This window comes from Rhinoderma darwinii, chromosome 2 (genome assembly GCF_050947455.1).
Source record: "Rhinoderma darwinii isolate aRhiDar2 chromosome 2, aRhiDar2.hap1, whole genome shotgun sequence".
In the NCBI taxonomy this organism is placed as follows: Eukaryota; Metazoa; Chordata; class Amphibia; order Anura; family Rhinodermatidae; genus Rhinoderma; species Rhinoderma darwinii.
Window position 1 is genome coordinate 407314275 of NC_134688.1, and position 21245 is coordinate 407335519.

The window sequence follows — 21245 nt, forward strand, 5'->3', positions numbered from 1 at the left end:
CATTCTGCTTAGATACCCCCCCAGTATGAACATGTCGCTAAGGATATATATATATCTGATCCGTTTCTCTTGGCAAACGTTCGAGGCTATAATGAGTGGTTTAACCTTAATTGGCACCTCTATAAGGGATGCCCAGTGCTCACATAACACGTTAGTTCGGGTTCCCACAAGGCTGTGATTTACATTTGCAATTTTTCCTATTAAACTTAATATGACAAAATATCCACCCAGCAGGGATGGAGCCTGTAACAAAAAATCCAGCAGGGGCTCAAAAATACACAGTGCACTATTACCGTGTGTGGATAGAAATGTATAATCCCCCATTGTTTTACGTATATGTAACATGTGGCTGGTGCAATATTTTATGTGCAAAATACTACACCGAATCCCACACAAATGCCCTGTGTGAACCCGTCCTTAACTACAATTCAGCTAAACAAGAACTATATACAAAATCCCAACAACATTTCACAATGAAGAATACACTAAAGACGTGAAAAATGTTGTTGAGGGTAGTGGTCACAAATCCTGAAGATGACAAAACCTTATACCAGCCATGGAGGTAATCATTATTTATTTATTTTATTATTTTTTTGCTTATTTTAATAAAAAAAATTGGACTGTAGGATTTTTTTGATTATTAAAACCCAAATGAAATAAATTGAAAGAAGATCTTAGAAAAATGCCATCAATGTCGGTACTGAAACAACTACTTTAGGGTGCAGTCACACGTTGCGGTCGTGTCACAATTTTAGCAGCGAAGTTCGTAAAAACCAAGCCTAAAAAGAGCCCATTTCCACAGCTACAGGCAAAAAATAAAAATTGACATCACTTCTTAATCATGTCCTGTGCTGTCTTCATCAAACTTTATTAACACAGTCCGCCCTTATTGTGACAGTGTAGACACAACCATCCTGGAGGTCCAGATCCATTATGATTGACGGGCCTGACGGTCACTTGTCACATTGACCAATATATGTCACAATTACATCATTACAACTGATCATAATTAGTATTAATATAATACATTGACCCAATGATTCAGGATTTCAATTCATCATCTTCCCATAGATGCAGTGATAATTGTTACGAGGGCTCATTACTAGTCATTTTAACAAAAACTACTCATAATTAATTGTCAATGACTAATATCAATTTTACTACTTCTGTTACGGTATTTAAATATTATTACAAACAGGGCGCCTGAATTCCGAATATCACATTGTGGAATAAGGACGAGATGTGCCAAAGGACAAACTCCGCTCTGCTACATTTTGCTATGATTGTACTCCTCATTTAGAACCAGCGATTTGCTCTCGGTAAAGGTCTTGTGTTATATATTACAGACACATTATTAGCACAGATCTGGCATAGTGTTGGTTAAATCTGGCTTTTTGTGTCTTCCTGTAAGCTCTGGGCCCTCTCCTCCTCCCTGAGTTGGGAAGTACCACTGCTGCCTGCACGTCCCCATCCCTGTCTGTGACTCCAGCTGAACATCCTCACTTTGGTGGAATCTGCTCTTTTTCAAAGATTCTGTTTCCATTGTTTGTCACACAATGCAGGACGTCCTGCTGATGCCAAGTTCTGGCCCGCTGCTCTTCCTCCCTCAGTCCTGCCTGACATGAGATGGGGAGAGGTGACACTGAGCAGCCGCTGCTCCCATCTCCGCGTTCAGACTACTACTAGATAAGGAGGCAATGGATTGTGATAGGTTGTAGCGGTAACTATTGTGCGTGAATGGAAAATTGATCTGATGGAAATCCATCTCAACTGCCAGAAAATTGATTTGATCTGCCTAAAATATTTTCTCATGACATCACCATTATCACTAGAATAATGAAACCATTCCTAACAAAATATATGTGTACAGCAAATAACACTCCTGATATTGATCTCATTACGCCAAGTGCAACACACTTATTGTAATGGCTATATGGGATAGACTAGAATCCTTCAATTTTACAATTAGTGTTACAATTTTCTATAAATTTGTTAGCTCTAATTTCTACTTCTGTCCCTTTTGTTGTCTTCTAACATTGGGATCTATATGATTGTTAATTATTGGTTGTTAACACATAGTTACATAGGCTGGTAAAAGACACCAGAGACATAACTAGTAACTCTAATATTGATATTGTGAGCTAAAATTCAGTTATTCACTATGGGAAATATTTATTAATACTGTCTTAAAGTTAGACAGGACAACACTAGACCAGACAGGCCGAAAATGTGCCAAATTAAAAAGTGGTGCACACTATATAAGATGTATTTGGTGTATCTTGCTAGACACTTTTCTGTTCCTTACACCGCCTCATGCTGGCATACTTTATACCAATATTTTGTGCCAAAAGAATAGCGCGCACTATTATGGCATATTTTACAACTACTCTTAGCCGTGCCCCTTTTTAGCCATGCCCCTAGGCACTACGAATAAGGTGTAAAAAGTGTCTAAAACACATAAGAAATTTGATACGCAGCATATAAGCAAGTTTTCTTGCACAATTTCAGCCAGAATTCTGGTGGATTTTGCTATTATATTAATGATAATAATTACTATTTATACAGCACCAACATATTCCACAGCGCTTTACAATTGGAAAATCTCCCTCTTTGTGTTTTATCTGGTTTAAATGGCGGAAATAATAATTAAAAATAAGTTCAAAGATAAAGATGAAAAGGAAATAAAATCTTTGTAGAATATCTTCACCTTTATGTAAATATTAGGTAAAAACAATCTATCTAATATCTATATATTATGTACCTATTAGTCTAGTCTATCTATCTATCTATCTATCTATCTATCTATCTATCTATCTATCTATCTATCTATCTATCTATCTATCTATCTATCATCTATCTATCTATCTATCTATCTATCTATCATCTATCTATCTATCTATCTATCTATCTATCTATCTATCTATCTATCTATCTATCTATCTATCTATCTATCTATCTATCTATCTATCTGTCTCCTATCTATCTATCTATCTATCTATCTATCTATCTATCTATCTATCTATCTATCTATCATCTATCTATCTATCTATCTATCTATCTATCTATCTATCTATCTATCTATCTATCTATCTATCTATCTATCTATCATCTATCTATCTATCTATCTATCTATCTATCTATCTATCTATCTATCTATCTATCTATCTAATATATATCATCCATCAATCTATCTGTCATATCGATCGATCGATCTCTAGTGCTTTGAAATGGTGTAAATTGTAAAATATTTAATAGCTCAGTTCTGCTAAAAATCATACAAATACCTTACACTGTGGGGTTCTTCTAGAAATTAATATTAACCCATTATGATTATCTTGTACAGAGCTCCAATTCCTCTGCTTCCCTTCACATAGCCATAGAGTTAAATGACAAAATTCTATCTGTTTTCAGCCACCACGTGGGGGAGCTCACTGTATACATATTTATACAGCTCCTGTTGAACTCAATAATAACTCCATCTTCAGTGAGCTAACCTAAGCTCCCCCTAGTGGTGGCTGTTGGCAGTCTCATCATTTATTTCTATGGCAGGGGATGTGGGGTTCTGTAGCAGCCTGTATTCACTGGGCAGTTTTTCAATGTGTTTTCTTTAGCCAAAACTGGGTTGGGATCCAAAAATGTAGAGAATAATAAGTATTTGCTTTATACGTCTCCCTTTATGATCTAAATTTGGTTTGCTTTGTGTGAATAAGGCCAAACAGAAAACTTTATAAAGATATTTTATGAAATTAATCTGCACAGAACTTTGGACCGATTTAGAGTAAACAATAAAAAAAATTAGACTTTGTTGTAATGGTGACGATCACTGCAAAGCTCAGTCATTGAGTTACATTCAGAAATCCTGTATCTTAGAAACCTGCTCTTATTAACCTGAAATTGTCACAATATTAAAATAATAGAAGTTGGGACTGACTTTGTACTGATCGTTTTTATCATGGGTTTTTGGTTGATTTAGAACTGCTGATAGTCACCTCTGGAATGTAATGTTTAAAGGGGTTGTCTAGTTTCAACAAATACATTTTATTTTTCATATAGTGAAAAGTTCTAACATTTTCCAATATACTTTCTGTATCAATTCTCAGTTATTTTAAATATCTCTGCTTGCAGTCATTCAATAGGAATCATCATTGTTTACTCCCTGGGGATAAAATTCTGTCCATGATCATGTGATGGACACGCAGGTGCACGGCTCGTTACAAGACATATTTCTCATACACATAATATAACTACTAAGTCCTGCACCTTTGTGATCATCACAGGACTATGAAGATTCCTATTGAATAACAAAAGCAAGCAGAGAATTTGAAAACCTTGAGGAATTGATACAGAAAGTATATTGAAAAACTTTTCATTATACAAAGAGTAACAATTAGTTGCTGAAACGGGTCTATCCCTTTAATTTTATATATATATATATATATATATATATATATATATATATATATATATATATATATATATACATATATATATATTCCGATAGATTGCAAACTCTTTAAACAATGGTCTCTATCTAATGTATAAGGTGACTTGTTATATATCCTGTAAGGCACTATAAGGCTATGTTCACACGGGGTATTTTGCCGAGTTTTTTGACGCGGAAACCGCGTCGCAAAACTCTGCAAAAACGGCCCGAGAACGCCTCCCATTGATTTCAATGGGAGGCGTCGGCGTCTATTTCGCGCGAGCAGTAAAACTGCCTCGCTGGAAAAAGAAGCGACATGCCCTATCTTCGGGCGCTTCCGCCTCTGACCTCCCATTGACTTCAATGGCCGCGGGCGAAAAACGGCGCGAAAATCGGCGTGCAGGGAGAGGAAAATCTGCCTCAAAGTTCCAAACTGAATTTTGAGGCAGATATTCCTCCCCCAAAATACTCCGTGTGAACATAGCCTAAGACTGGGCGTATCTAGGAGTGGGAGCAGCATGTAGAATGTAGAGAGGGCACAGCATGGGCATTGATACGCTGTAAAAAAAATAATAGGTGTTATCTGTTGAATTAATCCAATAAAGATATGTATACTTATCCTCGTTCCCTGCTGGAAGGCGTCAGGAGCAAGAGCAGCGGCGCCCGTCACTGAACAGGAGTCGGGAGAGTTGAAGGTAAGTATATAATCTGGTCTGCGGTCTGAATATATAATTTTTTTTATCTGAATTGGTTTCTGAATTTAGTTAGGGGGCCTAAAATTAATATTGGGAGTATGGGATCTGAATATGTTTAGGGGGCTGCTCTGGGGTCTGATAACAATGTAGGCGTCTCGTCTTGGGTCTGATATTAATATAGGCTTTGGTCTGGGGTCTGAATTAAGTTAGGGGTATGGGGTTCTGAATATATTTAGAGGGTCTGGGATCTGATATTAATATAGGCAACTGGTCTAGGGTCTGATGTTACTATAGAGGTCTGAAAATATTTAGAGGGTCTAATCTGGGACTAAGATTAATTTAGGGGGTGTGGGGTCTAATGAATTTAGGGGTCTAATCTGGGCTCTGAATCTGTTCCCTGGTTGAAGTAAAGCTCCAGCTCTCCTACTGGGGAGACCTATCTACGGGCTGCGGCTTTATGTCCATGATATCTAAGACACTTTTTAATTCTGTCTTTCTAAAGGGGTGTGATGGGTGTGCGAAGGGGGGATGGTTTCCTTGTTGCAAGTATGAAGATTTAATAAGACTGGTGTACCATCTGTCAGGTATGCCATAACATTTTCAGAGTAGAGTGCGCCATATCCTCCAGTTGGTGCCATTCGGACAGAAGGTTGAGGCAATTACATTAGACCTGACTCTTTTGAGAATTTGAGACTTTCCTACATTATAAGCACTGAGCATTGTGGAGGTTGCAGGCGTGTAGGCCGGGAATTTTCAGGCAGGGCTCAGTGTAGCGCTAGTAAGAGAAATCACGTGTATTCTACAGAAAAACTGCAGATAAAGCATTTCATTATAATGACACCACTAAGGCCTTATTCACACGAGCGTATTTCACGTCCGTGTCACGCGTGTTAAAACAACGGACGTCACACGGACCTATGCAATTCAATGGAGCCATTCAGACATTGTGTTTTTCACGCAGCGTGTCCGCCGCATGAAACTTACTGCATGTCCTATTCTTCTGCGTTTTTTGCGAATCACGCACCCATTGAAGTCAATGTGTGCGTGAAAATCACGGACAGCACACGGACGTCAATAAGGCCTAAGACTGTGCGCTAAACTCACGTTAGCACATTGACGATCACAGGGGGCACTTTACTGCATGGAAATGAGGGCAAATAATGGAGAATTTAACTGGGATTTTTTTTATAATAGCTTTTGATATTGGTGTATGGGTAACACCAGCCTGGTATACAACGCTTGTGATAAATGTCTCCCATTATAGGCGGGATATTACTTGTGCGCTGACTAGATTTCTACATAGAAACTAATGTTACAGGATATCAAGATGCCAGTTTACTTTAAGGCTGGGTTCACACTGTACGTTTTTGTTGCGTTTTTTTGTTTTGGTTGATGAACTCCCATTGAAAAACATGGCAGTTTATCTACAAACAGAAAAACGCATGCTAAAAACGCAAAAGAAATGCTCATGGTAAACCCAGCCTTATACATTACTGAAAATGAACACTCCTCAATATCTTGTGTGCAACGTACAAGGTAATTTGGGATAAATGATCTATGGTCTTTGCAGTAGAAAATAATGTGTGATGAGGTACAAGTGTCACTTCATATATATCAGATTTGTATTGAAGAGATGTCTGAGGTATGTTCACACGTAGCGGCAAAAAAACCAACGCACTAAAAACACATAGTTGAACGCATTGCAATACTGCATGCATTTGTGTCAAATCCATGCGTTTTTAATTACCGCACATAAATGTTATTTTTTTTTAATACGTTTTTGTTACAATTATTAATACGCGATTCCGTTTTTTTTTCAAATATAATTGAATAATATTAATATTTATTACATCACCGCCTATGCAAAATTGCAAAGAAAAATAGTCAGAACTGCACATTTAAATACGATGCGGTTTCCGATGCGGTTGTGGATTTTTCCATTCATATCAATGGGATAAATCACAAATAAACCACATAATAAACTCAACAGAAATGACATGCAGCAGGTTTTTTTTAATCGCAACCGCAGTGGAAACTCGCATGGTGTGAAAATACGACGTTCGACCTAATCAATTCCATTACATAAAGTTTTGGTCTTTGTCCAGGGCATAAAACCGCGACAGATGTAAAGCACATATGGCAAGGTATATGTTTTTATGTGAAAAAAATATAACGTATAGGTTGCCACAAATGTGTCTAAAAATAATCATATCGCGATTTTTTCCCTTTCATCAGTAATAAATAACGGCTGTTTGGCTTATTTTATGCAAATTAAACAAATGTCTGCCAAAAACGTATGTAAACGTTTGCCAAACTATGGCAAAAGTTGCCGCATGGACTCCAATTATAGAAAAATTACAAGTTGTGTATACTGTTTTTTTCAGAATTAACAATAACATTAAGCCCTATATTCAAAATATATGCCAAAGTGACCCTTTGTTTATACATTTGGCCTATAGAAAAAAAATGGGATACTTGAAAATGTTCTTATATGTTTTTTCACCAAAAAAAAAACAAACTACAAAAAGCTTTCAAAAGAATGGGAAAAAAAAAACATCGGGCAGATTTATAAATACTGTCCTAAATTTAGACAGATTAAACTAAACCAGAAGAGTAGAAGATGTACAACATTTACATTAGAGGCGCGCACTGTGTAAAAGATTTGGCATGTTAGACACTTTTCTCTCCCTTACGCCACCTCTTGGCTTGTTTACTTTATTTAGATATTTAGCGCCAAAATTGTGGCGCATGCCATAAAAAAAATCGGGTGCATTTTAGAACTCTAACTTTAGGAGACACTTTTTAAAACTACTTAGTGAGGAGCAAAAACTGCCTAAATAACATTTAAATCTGGCACCAGATTTTTTTGTCGCAATTTCAGCCAGAATTCTGGCGCATTTGGCGTAGTAAATTGGCCCCGTTGTGTAGAAGGGACCTAAGACACCTTGTTATGTATACAGACTCCCCTTTATGGATCTTTGATCCTATCCTCAATACACTCATCATAATAAACATGTCAGTTATTAAGATGATGACGCTGAATGTGACCCCATGAAGTGATGACAATTCCATTATGAAGCACAGTCTGTTTTATTTTATATTTTCTCTTAAATAAGGCAAATTGATCAAATTGGATTAGATGAGTACTAGAAGTTCATGTGGCTCCCAAGAAAATACAGGGGCTGATATATGATCAAGAAAAATCTGCTCTAGTTTCTCCCAAGCTGCAATGAAAAGTCATTTACACGTTCCGGCACTGGTTACAGCAGGAGCAGAACTTGATACTTACAATGGGTTAGAATAACAATCCTGGAACTTTGTCAACTCCAAGTTGATGGCTGAGGTTCCTACTGGAGGTGAATGAGCTATTGCACAAAGGTTTAACCTGAAGAATAGTCTTGGATAAGCATGTCTGACACAATATTGTATTCATATGTTTATTTCAGGTTGTGATTTGTTGATGTGGTCTCTGCTTATCACCAGTATAACATTCATCAATATGTGTGACACAGTGACTGACTGTACAATACAAAGCATAGTCCTCAATCCCAGCAAGAATCATAGTGTGACCTGTGAGAACCAGACACCAGAGTCAGCTCCAGACACCAGAGTCAGCTCAGCAGCTGTGTAATGCCATGGGTTGTAGACCTGGTTATTACAGACATATGCAGGTACCCACATCTTCACAGTTGGCACATGATATAATATATTGGATGATTGCCTATCTACAGTCAGCACATTAACTTACACATAAACCGTCCTTGCCCCCCTCCCGTCAGTGGTTATTGTGTTGGCTCTTACAGGAGAGCAGGCTTTAGTCTCAGCATAAGGCACTGTACCAAGAGGGTTGGGGTTTATTTGGTTTTGACACTGCTCCAATATAATAATGTCTTTGGTGTAGGGTTAGGGTTGTGGGGGCAATGGGGGATTGCACATGTAATAAAGCATAGATGCTCAGCTCCTGATTCTGGAAACCTGAGCTTATTGCTGTAAAGCACTGCAGCAGCAGTTAACCCCTGCTCGACTGGTGGCTCGCTGCTTTTCAACATACTGGGCATCAAGTGGTATAATGGTTAAGGCACAATAGTCTCCAGGAGACCTCATTATAATACAAAAATATTCATATAACACATTGTGCAGACAGCACAAATCAGTATTCCCATATCACACACCCAGAGCCTTATTGCTTTGGTCCCCCCCAATGTGGAGGCGAGGAAGAGTTGGGAAATAATGACTGAGAAGGGAGGTGTCATTTCTAGGAACTGAACACCCACACTTCACATCTATAGTAGGTGTGAGTGGACCCTGAGGCAATTCACAGTGCCCCAACCTGGCAAGCGACAGCCCTCTTTGTGTTCTACATGTGGTAGTCATAAGCTTCTATGGTACACTATGAAGTGCCACATCCCTTGTCACAGGATCAAAGTGCTTCCCATGTCCCTTTGGCAGATATTAGCTACTTGCCTCCTGACTTTTAATGACAGTAAACTGGGGATGGTTGGCTCATGATCTGGAATGCATTGTTGTGGCTCAGTGAAGGCGTTGAGATTGCACAGCAAGCTATTGAGTCACGACTGTTCTTCAGAAATGGACACATAAGGAGTAATCCTCTGGACTTGTAGGAAGTCAGTGTCAGGGTCTTCTACCAACACATTGCATAGAGAGTCCAGATGAAATACATCTTGTTCCAATCATCCCCACTTCATTGTCACTAGTGTAAGTCAAGGGCAGCTCATACAAACACTGCCCTGGTATTACTACTCATTGCTAGTATTCTGCTGACAGATCCTGGGAAAGCCTCTTCACATCTTTACAGGGCATTTAATATTGCATAGTTACTGTACATTTGGGAAATACTGATTTCTGCATCTGATTGTCCTTACAATACAAAAAAATATAATATTACTTCTATATAAACGTCCACCATTTATAGGACAATAAGCAGCAACTCTCACCACTACCTTGGGCAGAGGAAAGGTTGTCTACAAAGTGGAGGGATTCTCTTTTCTTGTTCCCGTGGCATAGTGCACCAGAGCCTTTGCACAAGTCCCTCTGAAAGTGCTTCAACATTCTGGCAACCCTGCCTGGTCACTCAGTGATTCACAGGTTCAAGCTGCCACTTCATAGTCTTTGGCAATCACGGTTTGGTAGCCCAGAATCTGCAGCCAAGTAATGGACATTAGGGTAATAAATTGTCTGTATTGTCTTTGTTGGTGCACATGATTTGGATTCTGGGACACCTTTGATCTCTAGACCCAGAAATTAAGGAGGTCATTAAGGAGAAGAGAACCGGTCAATGATCCTGCTGTCACTGCCCAGGTGCTGACTTTGGGTTAAGACCTCAGCAGCTTTTTCATGGGTTAGTCCAAACTGTTCTGCTGTGAATTTGGCCAAAGGGTAGAGGCTCTCTATGGTTTTGGGATCATTGAGAAAGTGGGAGGTCTGGGAGAGGATTTCAGCTGCTTTCTCTTGTTTAAGGCCTAGCTGATCTGCAGTGAACTTGGCCATGGCATAGACACTTTCGGGAAAGTCCAGCTTGGGCTTTCCATCTGGTCCCGTGGTGTGCATTTTCATGTGGCTGATGAGGTTCCTCTGCTGAGCAAACTTCCCCCCACATACTTGACATTCATAGGGTTTTTCACCAGAATGGATCCTCATGTGCTCTGTCAGGCGATACTGTCGAGTAAAACGCATCCCACAAGCGTCACAGGCAAAGGGCTTGAGCCCCAGGTGACTTCTCATGTGACGGGTCATTGTTCCTCTCTGGGTGAATTTCTTTCCACAAATACTACAAGGGTAAGGCCGGGTGAGCCAATGGGTCTTCTCATGCTGGCGCAGGGTGGCTGGGTCTTTGTAGGACTTTTCACAGGAAGAGCAGCGGTAGGGCCTGATGATGTCACCCAAACTCTGGCTGGTCTTATCTAGGAATGGCACTGGTGGGTCCATGTTATCCTTGTGGTACAGCTCTTCTTCATTGTGCGCTTCCACATGGGCATTGAGTTGCTCGCTGCTTGGGAATCCTTTCCCACAAGGAATGCAGACATACAGGTTGTCTCCATAGCTCTCTGGATCATACAGGTGGTTACAATGGTACCTCTCAAGGTTGGAAGAGGGTGAGGGGTCCCCACTGCTGCCAGTCTCCTCGCTGGTGCTTTTATCATCATCTGGCTCATTACTCTCAATGCTGGGATACCTGGGTTGCTGAGATAAAGGAGAACTCTCCCCTTTCTCCTCTCTGTCCAAGTCTTTCTCTCGATCACTTTCATCTACATAATTTCCAATTGGCTCAGGCTTCATCCAGTCAAACATCAGATCACGACTATCAGTCCTAAGGTGGCTGTTTCTAAAGGGTTCAGGGTGTGGGGCTGGTGGGGTGCTTCTGTTGTCCAGCTTGGAGTAACCATGGGTTTGGTCTTTATAAGAGCTGTTGTTGGTCAGAACGCTGGCACTTACTGGGGAGCTGTCCGTTCTGCCTGGTATGGGGGGCTCCCTGATTTCATTGGGATCTGAGTGGTGCTTATTAGAAGGTCGGCTGGGGCTTTTCTTGGAAAGATCTAGTCCGCACAAAGGAGAGCAATGCCTTTCTGGTGGGCAGAGCCCATGCTGGTGCAACTGATTCCCCTGAGCTATAGAGGCATAGAGCTCTCCACAGTGTGTATTGAGGGGGTTCACTGGTTCTCCAGGTGGTATGTCTACTGGTCTTGGAGTTGAATTGAAACATGATTGAATGACAGGAGTTGTTGCTCTCAGTCCCCTTCCAAGACTCCCATAACCTGGGTAACCTGCTGTCCTTACATGGCAGTATTTTCCATTTCTCTTCAGCTTCTTCTTGCATAGAGATACCAGGTCAGCGATCTGCAGGTAGCTGGCAGCTGCCAGCACAGCCCCAAACAGCTGCTCACTAGTTGGTTCAGCATCTCCAAGTCTTCCTGTGTAAATGAAGTCCAGGATGATTCTGAAGATACTGGGGCTGACCATCTCGTGGTCCAGGTTGATCAAGTTATCGTGGACAACCAGTGATTTCAAGTAGACACTGCTAGCAGCTAAAATGTTCTTGTGTGCCCTGAACAGGGCGTTCTGTACCACAATGATCACATCACACAGGAAGCCTTTAGTCCTCTGGCTGTTGAGCTGCAGAAGAAGTTGTCTCGAGTGACTTGGCACCTCCATGGCATCCAGCATCGTGTTCAGTTGTCCACCTTCAGAAACACAGACACATCATCATAAGTGACTCAGTTCTCAATATTAAATGCTTACGATTTAAGAGACAGAGGAACAATTTAGGAAAGGGAAGATCAAGTGACCTAGTGAATAAGGTGGGCACTGGGCACAATTATCATTAGCTTGGTGCACTGACCAGAATATCTATGATCATGCCACAGATCTAAAGCATCGATGCTAGAACATCCAGACTCTAGAGTACGGGTGTGCTGAGACTTGTAGTTCCACATGTTCCAGGCAATGTAAACCTATGGTGCATCTCTTAATTGTTACATTATAACAATAATATATATGTGCCCTCGGTGACTATTTTAGATCTTTTACAGCGTCTCCCGCAGCTTGTATTCTTCACATTGGAATATCTACAATCCCTGGTATTATTCTCTAGTATTATCTTCTCCCCAATATCCCAATTAACAGGTCGCCCTCAGCAGAGCAAGCTAGTGGGGTTAGTGGAGTCATGCACAGTTCTCTTGTACCCAGCCAAGTGCCCACAGCATACACTGCTGCCCTGCCAGTGCTTTACACGCACCCCCATACGGAGCGGAACAGGCGCAGGGAGAGCTGCGATTTGTTATAAATGCCTCTATTTTATTGTAGTGACAAACCAACAACTCAGGCCGTCATCGCTCACCCCAAACTTCACTACAGCCCTTTACTAGAACACAACTTATTTCATTTATGTGGAAAAATATAATTATACTTCTGCTAAGTGTCGAGGTTAGGAAATAAGTCCAGGTATTGGAATAAAAGTGCTGCTCATGAGTAAGCGAGGGCCATAGTAGCGCTGAGGAGTAAGTGATAAGCCGGATAATGTGTGTATGGAACAGCGCTAACGAGCCGTAACTGTACGGGCCGATGTGTGGAGCCGTGGAATAAATGTGTGTGGGTAGACTAGTGTGAGGAGCAGGGCTGCTGTCTGCTGAGGAGTACGTGTAAGGGGCTGAGGAGTACGTGTAAGGAAGGGGCTGAGGAGTACGTGTAAGGAAGGGGCTGAGGAGTACGTGTAAGGAAGGGGCTGAGGAGTACGTGTAAGGGGCTGAGGAGTACGTGTAAGGGGCTGAGGAGTACGTGTAAGGAAGGGGCTGAGGAGTAAGTGTAAGGAAGGGGCTGAGGAGTACGTGTAAGGAAGGGGCTGAGGAGTACGTGTAAGGAAGGGGCTGAGGAGTAAGTGTGAGAAGCAGTGAAGTACCTTGCTGAGAGGCGGCAGCATGCAGTATGACAGAGACTCTGCTGTCAGTGGTAGATAGTAAGTGCGGAGCTTCCCAACCTTTCCTCCTCATCATGGTGTCCAATGCCTTGTGCCACCTGATCTCCTATACATACAGCTTTTATCCCCTGCACATGTGGGGCTGGGGGTGGCTACAATCCCTTGTAGGCATTAATACAATGACATCATCAGCCCAGATCAGGAACCAGCAGCTTCACATCACCCCACCTTCCTGCAGATCTGACAGGTGTCCCCCACACAAAAATATCTATGTATACTCATCTCTGTCACCTCCCTATCTATCTATCTATCTATCTATCTATCTATCTATCTATCTATCTATCTATCTATCTATCTATCTATCTATCTATCATCTATCTATCTGTGTATCTATCTATCTATCTATCTATCTATCTATCTATCTATCTATCTATCTATCTATCTATCTATCTATCTATCTGTCTCATATCTATCTATCTATCTATCTATCTATCTATCTATCTATCTATCTATCTATCTATCTATCTATCTATCTATCTGTCTCATATCTATCTATCTGTCTATCTATCTATCTATCTATCTATCTATCTATCTATCTATCTATCTATCTATCTATCTATCTATCTATCTATCTATCTATCTATCTATCTGTGTATCTATCTATCTATCTATCTATCTATCTATCTATCTATCTATCTATCTATCTATCTATCTATCTATCTATCTATCTATCTATCTATCTATCTATCTATCTATCTGTGTATCTATCTATCTATCTATCTATCTATCTATCTATCTATCTATCTATCTATCTATCTATCTATCTATCTATCTATCTATCTATCTATCTATCTATCTATCTATCTATCTCTATCTATCTCTTCTGTATTGTACATTATTTGAGCCCCCTGAGGTTTGGCTGTAGTTTATGACAATTCCCTTGCAGAATATAATAATGACGTCCCCGTGTTGTCACTTGCACCGCTGCTGTCACATATAATGAGGTGCTAAGAAGCGTTAGCCGGGGTATAATCCATGTCCAGTGTTATTACATGAAGGGAGGGAGCCCCAGCGCTGGGAATGGCTGCTGGGTGTGATCCCTCGCTTTTTCCTGCCTGTACAAGAGGATTTATGGCTGGAATCGGTAATCTGCTCTTAGATATTGATCTGATAAGCAGAACAGAGCAGGGAAAGTGAGATCGCAGAGGAAACACTTACATGACTAATAAACTCTATGGGGACACAAGATTTACCTCCTATTCTTATATATGACATAACTGCTAATTATACGCATCCTCCGGATTATACGGACCATGGATATGAGTATTAATAGTAGAGGACACATGGAGGAAGCCTCTAATGTGTCTTCTAATATCCAATATTAATAATCATGGTCAGACCTTGCGATTATTATTTTTTCTTTACTTTAGTAGTTAAGATTTGTCTGGAACGAGATTTTAATTACTGTAGTGTTAACAAATGATTGTGCTTTTGCATGGCGATAAATAATAATAATTGTAATGTTATAATTCATAAAAACAATAACTATTATTTTTATTACTATTATTATTCGTTTCCCGAGATTTTATTATCTACTTACATACAGGGTTAAACTGATCATCCCTTCTATCACACACTATATCATCTCAAGATAATAACTTTCTGTAAAAATGTATTTATTATTTTTGTGTTTTGTTTTTTTACCTTTTAGCATTATTTTATCATTATTTTATCATTATTTTATCATTATTTTAATCATCGAAGTTCGCCTTCGTCTGAGGAGTTCTGCTCTGGGAGCTCAGACTATTTCACTGGCAATAACTTTGTTGTTATTACATTAATTGTTTATAACATTTTATAAAATTATTTGTAAACACTTTGTATGTTGTTTTTTAATTATTTGCAACGGTCTCACTGTTAATACAGTAGACATACACGTACATTTGGGGGGGGGGGGGGGATATTTAGCTTTTCTTTATTACTTTTTTTTATCACTCCTGGATCCACCAATCAATGTGTTCACAGTACAGGAATAATAATAATAATAATAATTAATAATTAATAATAATAGTAATAATTATAATAGATTAAATATTTAGCGTTTTGTCATGCGTTTTTACAGCTGCTCCCTGCATTCTATTCTTCATTCTGTCCAGCTCTCTGTAGTTTTGACGATTGACATTTACTCAATCATCATAATTAAATGTTTTAATTTTTCTTTCGATTTATTTTATTCCAGTGTTTTTTTTCTAGTTTTTGTTTATTTTTTAAGTTTACATTTGTCTACATACAATGCGATCACCCCATTTAAATAGTGATGTCAAATATTAGTACGGCTAGAGGGTGACAAGTTCATTATTATTATCATCATTATTATATTCTCTCTGTATATAGAGATTTTCAGGCCGCCGGCATTAACCCCTTCCATGCTGTGCAGTTGTGCTGTACTGGAGAGCCAGGCTGTGTTATTAGAAACAGCTGCTCTGTACTGGGGCGTTGACTGCCCGGATTGTGCCCGGTGGCCGCAGAGTCCAGCGCCGTGTCATCAGCTTCAAGCCCTATAGTATGTATAAAATATATGGCTATCACACTGGGCACAAAGCGGAGGTTGGTTGGTGGCACCATCTAATGTCTGTACCCTGCCTGCAGCCACTTATGTGATGAGGATCACGGACTATATGATTGTGATAATTACTACACTGTCACTAGACTGGCACATCTGTGTGACAGGCGGCGGGTGGCATCTATACACCCTGGGTACTGAGTGTCATATTCGCTGTCGTCTGCTCCGGTTCATTGAAAGTGACACCAGTCTCGGTTGTGAGGGTGCTACCACCTTCAAGGCTGAGCTGAGACCAGTCTAAGGGCATCTCCTTGTAGTTGGCACCAGTTATGTGTCTAATATCAATGGCATTGATCATTCATTTGTGAGCTACAAGTCACGTTCTTCAATTATTCTAACTTTCCCACATGCTCTGATGCCATTATGCCCCCAGCATCTTGTCACCTTGTGCCACCAAATGCCAGCAAGATATGCCTCTAGCGCCCTAATATTTGAACACCGGACCTCAAGCTTCATGCAGCCCCCTCCCAGCTTTATGCTAGCCGTCCCCAGCATCATGCCCATCCTGACCCACCAGCATTATGCCACCCCAATCCATTAGCTCCCATTACCTGGCAGCCCAGTGGTGTTCACACAACTGATCTGTGAGTGAGTGACCATCCCCGGGCAGTGGCAGGGCGGTGTGGATGTGAGATTCCAGCTGCCAGCCTCCCCTGCACTGTGCCAGCACCGCTGGGCTCCTCTCTTCCCCGTGTTGGAGTGCTGAGCGGGGATGTTGGGGAGATAATGGAGCCTCTGTGAGCGGAGGCTGTTAGCGCCCCATGTGATGTGTAGCTATATTAAACTACAAGGTAAAATCCAGGGCAGGAACTTCAAGTGACCCCAACGTGAACTTCACACACAGCGAAACTGCTTCTTAAAGAGACAGTGCGCTCTATTTCCTACTGGTGTCATATGATGGAGGAGAGGAGTCCCCCAGGACCAGCACAAAGATATTATTAACCCACACAGGACAGAGCGGTATACAGGGAGATGGAGTCCTCTCCTCCAATATCACATGCACCGGACTGATCAGAACCCATTATAATGACCCAACAGATCTCTCATCATGTTCTCATCATCGTCATCATCATCATCATCATCATCATCATCATCATCATCATTATCATCATCATATTCGGTCTGACTTTAATTAGTTATAAACCAGACAAGCAGAGGAACAGAACACATGGATTCTACTAGACATACAACATCCATTCATCATAATGGGAAATCCACTCAATCTTATGTGTACAATCCCAAACACAGCATTTCATACAATCTCATACATACATGTACGATCTATCATATATAATCTCATACATACAATCTCTGTGTACAATTTCGTACACCCAATGTCATACATACAATCTCATGCATACAATCTGTGTACGATCTCTTATATACAATCTCAAACATACAATCTGTATACGGATACAATTTCGCACCAACGTCATACATACAATCTCATGCACACGATCTCTGTGTACGATCTGCTATATACAATCTCGTAATCTAATGTCATACATACAATCTCATGCACACGATCCCTCGGTACGATCTGCTATATACAATCTCGTAATCTAATGTCATACATACAATCTCATGCACACGATCCCTGGGTACGATCTGCTATATACAATCTCGTAATCTAATGTCATACATACAATCTCATGCACACGATCCCTGGGTACGATCTGCTATATACAATCTCGTATATCCAATGACAATGTCATCCGTCCAATCTCATACCTAGAGTCTCGGTATAAAGTGTTAATACACGTAATTGGATTTCTAGGAATGTCTGTGACTACAGTCGGAGTGATCGGGGATCTAGTGACATTTAACCCCTGACTTGCTAGAGGACAGACTGCGCCTATGTATTTCGTATACAAACTGAAGATACTAACAAATCTACTAATGACAGCAGATAATAATTTGTCATCCATGCCATGTCCTCAGGAAAGGGACAGATACGAGATAACAGAGATCCCATGTGCCAACATCTAATAGTAACCCCTGTCATCATAGCTGTGCATCTTCAGTACCAGGATAGTGCGCCAGGAGGTGCCACCCCGTGCCTCAGATGACAACGATCTAGAGTCGCCACTGTATGCTGTCACCTGAGGCAGGGGTGGCACCTCCTGGCACACTATCCTGGTACTGAAGATGCACTGCTATGATGACAAGGATTTCTATAAAATGGCATAACCTGGAATGCGATGGTATCAGCTGGCATAGAGTGTGCATCATACCTTGGGGGTCCTCTCTGAACCCCATTCCCCGCTGGAGATGTTCCTAGTAAGGTGTCGTCCTGGACAGCTGTGCCCCGCTCCTCTCCTCCCGTGCCTCTGGTACTGCTGCCTCCTTCCTCTGCTCTCACACTGCCACCTTGTGCTCACCAGCCCGGCTCTGCCTTGTTATCACATACACCCAGCCCGGAGAGCTCTGCCCTGTGTGAGGGGCCGGGGAGGACCCTGCGGCCCCTCCCCCTCCGCAGTCACACACTGACCGGTCCAGAACCCGCAGACAGGGTATGTACACCGCCGGCCGCAGCACACGACGCCCTCAGTCACACAGCGTCAGAGTCTGGTGCTGCACAGCCGCGTCACCTCCAGTCCACAAGTCCCTCCAGCAGCAGCAGCAGCTCATGGCATCAGCAGTTCTGTAGTATTGTACAGGTGGTAGTATTGCCAGAGCATCGGGACGTGCCACAGGTTTTGTCTCTATGGGAAACCCTCAAATAATTGTGAGAACCTTAGGGCAGAAGGTGGAAACACTTATAATGTATTATAGACATTAGCAATGTGATGTCCCTAATGATGGATAGAGATCTATCCATCTATCTATCTATCTATCTATCTATCTATCTATCTATCTATCTATCTATCTATCTATCTATCTATCTATCTATCTATCTATCTATCTGTCTATCTGTCTATCTGTCTATCTGTCTGTCTGTCTGTCTGTCTGTCTGTCTGTCTGTCTGTCTATCTATCTATCTATCTATCTATCTACCTACCTAGTGGCGTAACTACCGCGGTAAAAGCCGTAGCGGCTTCTACAGGGCCCGCGGCTTGAGGGGGCCAGTACCGCCAGCCGACACGCCCCCCACATATGCCCGGTGGCGCCGCTAGCAGCTTTTATGGCTGCTACAGCGGTAGCGCCGCTACTATGGGGCCTGCGCTGCCGAGCCTCCAACAAGTATGGGCCCGGCGACACAGGCCTTCTCATGTCTGTAGGCGTCGCTGACACCAGAGGGGGCCCCGGTGCTAGCGACAGCCAAATACATGCATTAGCGACCATTCAGCACCTTACAATGACGCTGATTGGCTAGCGGCTCAATGACGTCATCACACCGCTTCCATGCTTGAAAGGCGCAGATTGACGGGGCAAGTCATTCTGCCCCGCCAATCAGCGTCATTGGACGACGCTCGTTCAGCTCCAGCAGACCTACCACAGCGTGGGAACGGGATCATGTGAGTATGTAAAGTTTTTTTCTCATAAAAACTGTGAGTGCCATTATCTATAGTGGGGACTCTATCTACAGGGGGGGGGTCGTCTGAATGTGGGCCACTATATACAGGGGGGGTCTATATGTGGGGATGTGGGGCACTAGCTACAGGGGGGTCTATATGTGGGGATGTGGGGCACAATCTACAGGGGGGCTCTATATGTGGGGATGTGGGCCACTATATACAGTGGGGTCTATATGTGGGCCACTATCTACAGTGGGGTCTATATGTGGGGCACTATCTACAGGGGGATCTATATGTGGGCACTATATACAGGGGGAGCTATATGTGAGACACTATACAGGGGTGGGCTATATGTAGAGCACTATCTATAAGGGAGCTATATTTTAGGGCACTTTCTATAGGGGTGGGCTATATGTGGGACACTATATACAAGGGTGGGTTACCTGTGGGGCACTGTCTACAGGGGTGGGCTATATGTGGGACACTATATACAAGGGGAGCTATATGTGAGACACCATCTACAGAGGTGGGCTATACGTGGAGCACTATCTATATGTTAAGCTATATGTAGGGCAGCACGGTGGCTCAGTGGTTAGCACTATTGCCTTGCAGCTCTGGAGTCCATATGTGGGCACTATCTACAGAGGGTTGTTTGTGGGACACTATCTACAGGGGCTTCTATGTAGGTCACTATCTACAAAGGCTTTAGGGGGTCACTATCTACAGGGGGCTATGGGGGCACTATCTACAGGGGGCACGGTGTGTGTGTGACAGTGTATGGTACTATTATAATCAGGGACACAGTGTATGGCGCTATTATAGTTAGAGGTGCAGTGTATGGTGCTTTATTATATTTAAAGGTTTTGAGAATTTTATCTTTGTTTATAGGTGCAGAAATGTTTTAAAAGTGAGAAGCTGAAAACATCTGAGCTGAAAACTGCAGAAATGGGTCATGGCCGGTAGAAATCCATCATAGATGTCTGGACTGGAGGGAGAAGAAAAGAACTAGAATCTGAGACGTCACTGGTGAGTTTCCTAATGTAAATATTTATTCTGCCTCTAATCAGTAAAGTAGTCACTGTATGATCTGCAGCGAGATGATAGGTGGTATGATTTTTTTTTGTCAAACAGCATCTCCCAGCATATCCTTACCATTGTTCGGGCCATGCTGGGAGCTGTAGTTTTACGCCATACAAACCTATACGGAAGGGGTTGCACTAAATTGAGCTGTATTTGTTATGGTGTTGTATATATGTACTGATCTTGGTTCTGATGCTGTATGTAAGTACTGAGCTTGGTTCTGGTGCTGTATATACGTATGAGATTGGTTTTGGTGCTGTGTATATATGTAATGAATTTGTTCTGGTGCTGTATATATGTACTGAGCTTTGTTCTGGTGCTGTATATATGTACTGAGCTTGGTTCTAGTGCTGTATTTATGTACTGAGGTTTGTTCTGGTGCTGTATTTATGTACTGAGGTTGGTTCTGGTGCTGTATATATATGTATGGGCTTGGTTCTAGTGCTGTATTTATGTTCTGAGGTTGGTTCTGGTGCTGTATTTATGTACTGAGGTTTGTTCTGGTCCTTTATATATGTATGGGCTTGGTTCTAGT

The 21245-nt window shown here is 41.6% G+C and overlaps 1 protein-coding gene and 1 long non-coding RNA gene across 4 annotated transcripts; one reads left to right on the top strand and one right to left on the bottom strand.

The window, feature by feature from the left end:
• Positions 1-1622: 1622 nt before the first annotated feature.
• On the top strand, positions 1623-8563 carry LOC142743411 (uncharacterized). The gene is made up of 3 exons (XR_012881555.1): positions 1623-1729; positions 5029-5118; positions 8235-8563. It is a non-coding gene; the product is annotated as an uncharacterized LOC142743411 (long non-coding RNA).
• HIC1 (HIC ZBTB transcriptional repressor 1) lies at positions 8190-18644 on the bottom strand. 3 transcript variants are annotated; one of them, XM_075854165.1, is made up of 2 exons: positions 18407-18644; positions 8190-12317 (listed from the first exon to the last, which is right to left on the bottom strand). In XM_075854165.1, the coding sequence occupies exons 1-2, from the start codon at positions 18429-18431 to the stop codon at positions 10393-10395; spliced, it is 1950 nt and encodes a 649-aa protein (XP_075710280.1). In that variant the 5' UTR covers positions 18432-18644; the 3' UTR covers positions 8190-10392. The 3 variants fall into 3 exon arrangements, with proteins under 3 accessions (XP_075710280.1, XP_075710279.1, XP_075710278.1); XM_075854164.1 differs by lacking the exon at positions 18407-18644 and adding an exon at positions 16724-16922; XM_075854163.1 differs by lacking the exon at positions 18407-18644 and adding an exon at positions 13532-13625.
• Between the last annotated feature and the right edge of the window lie 2601 nt (positions 18645-21245).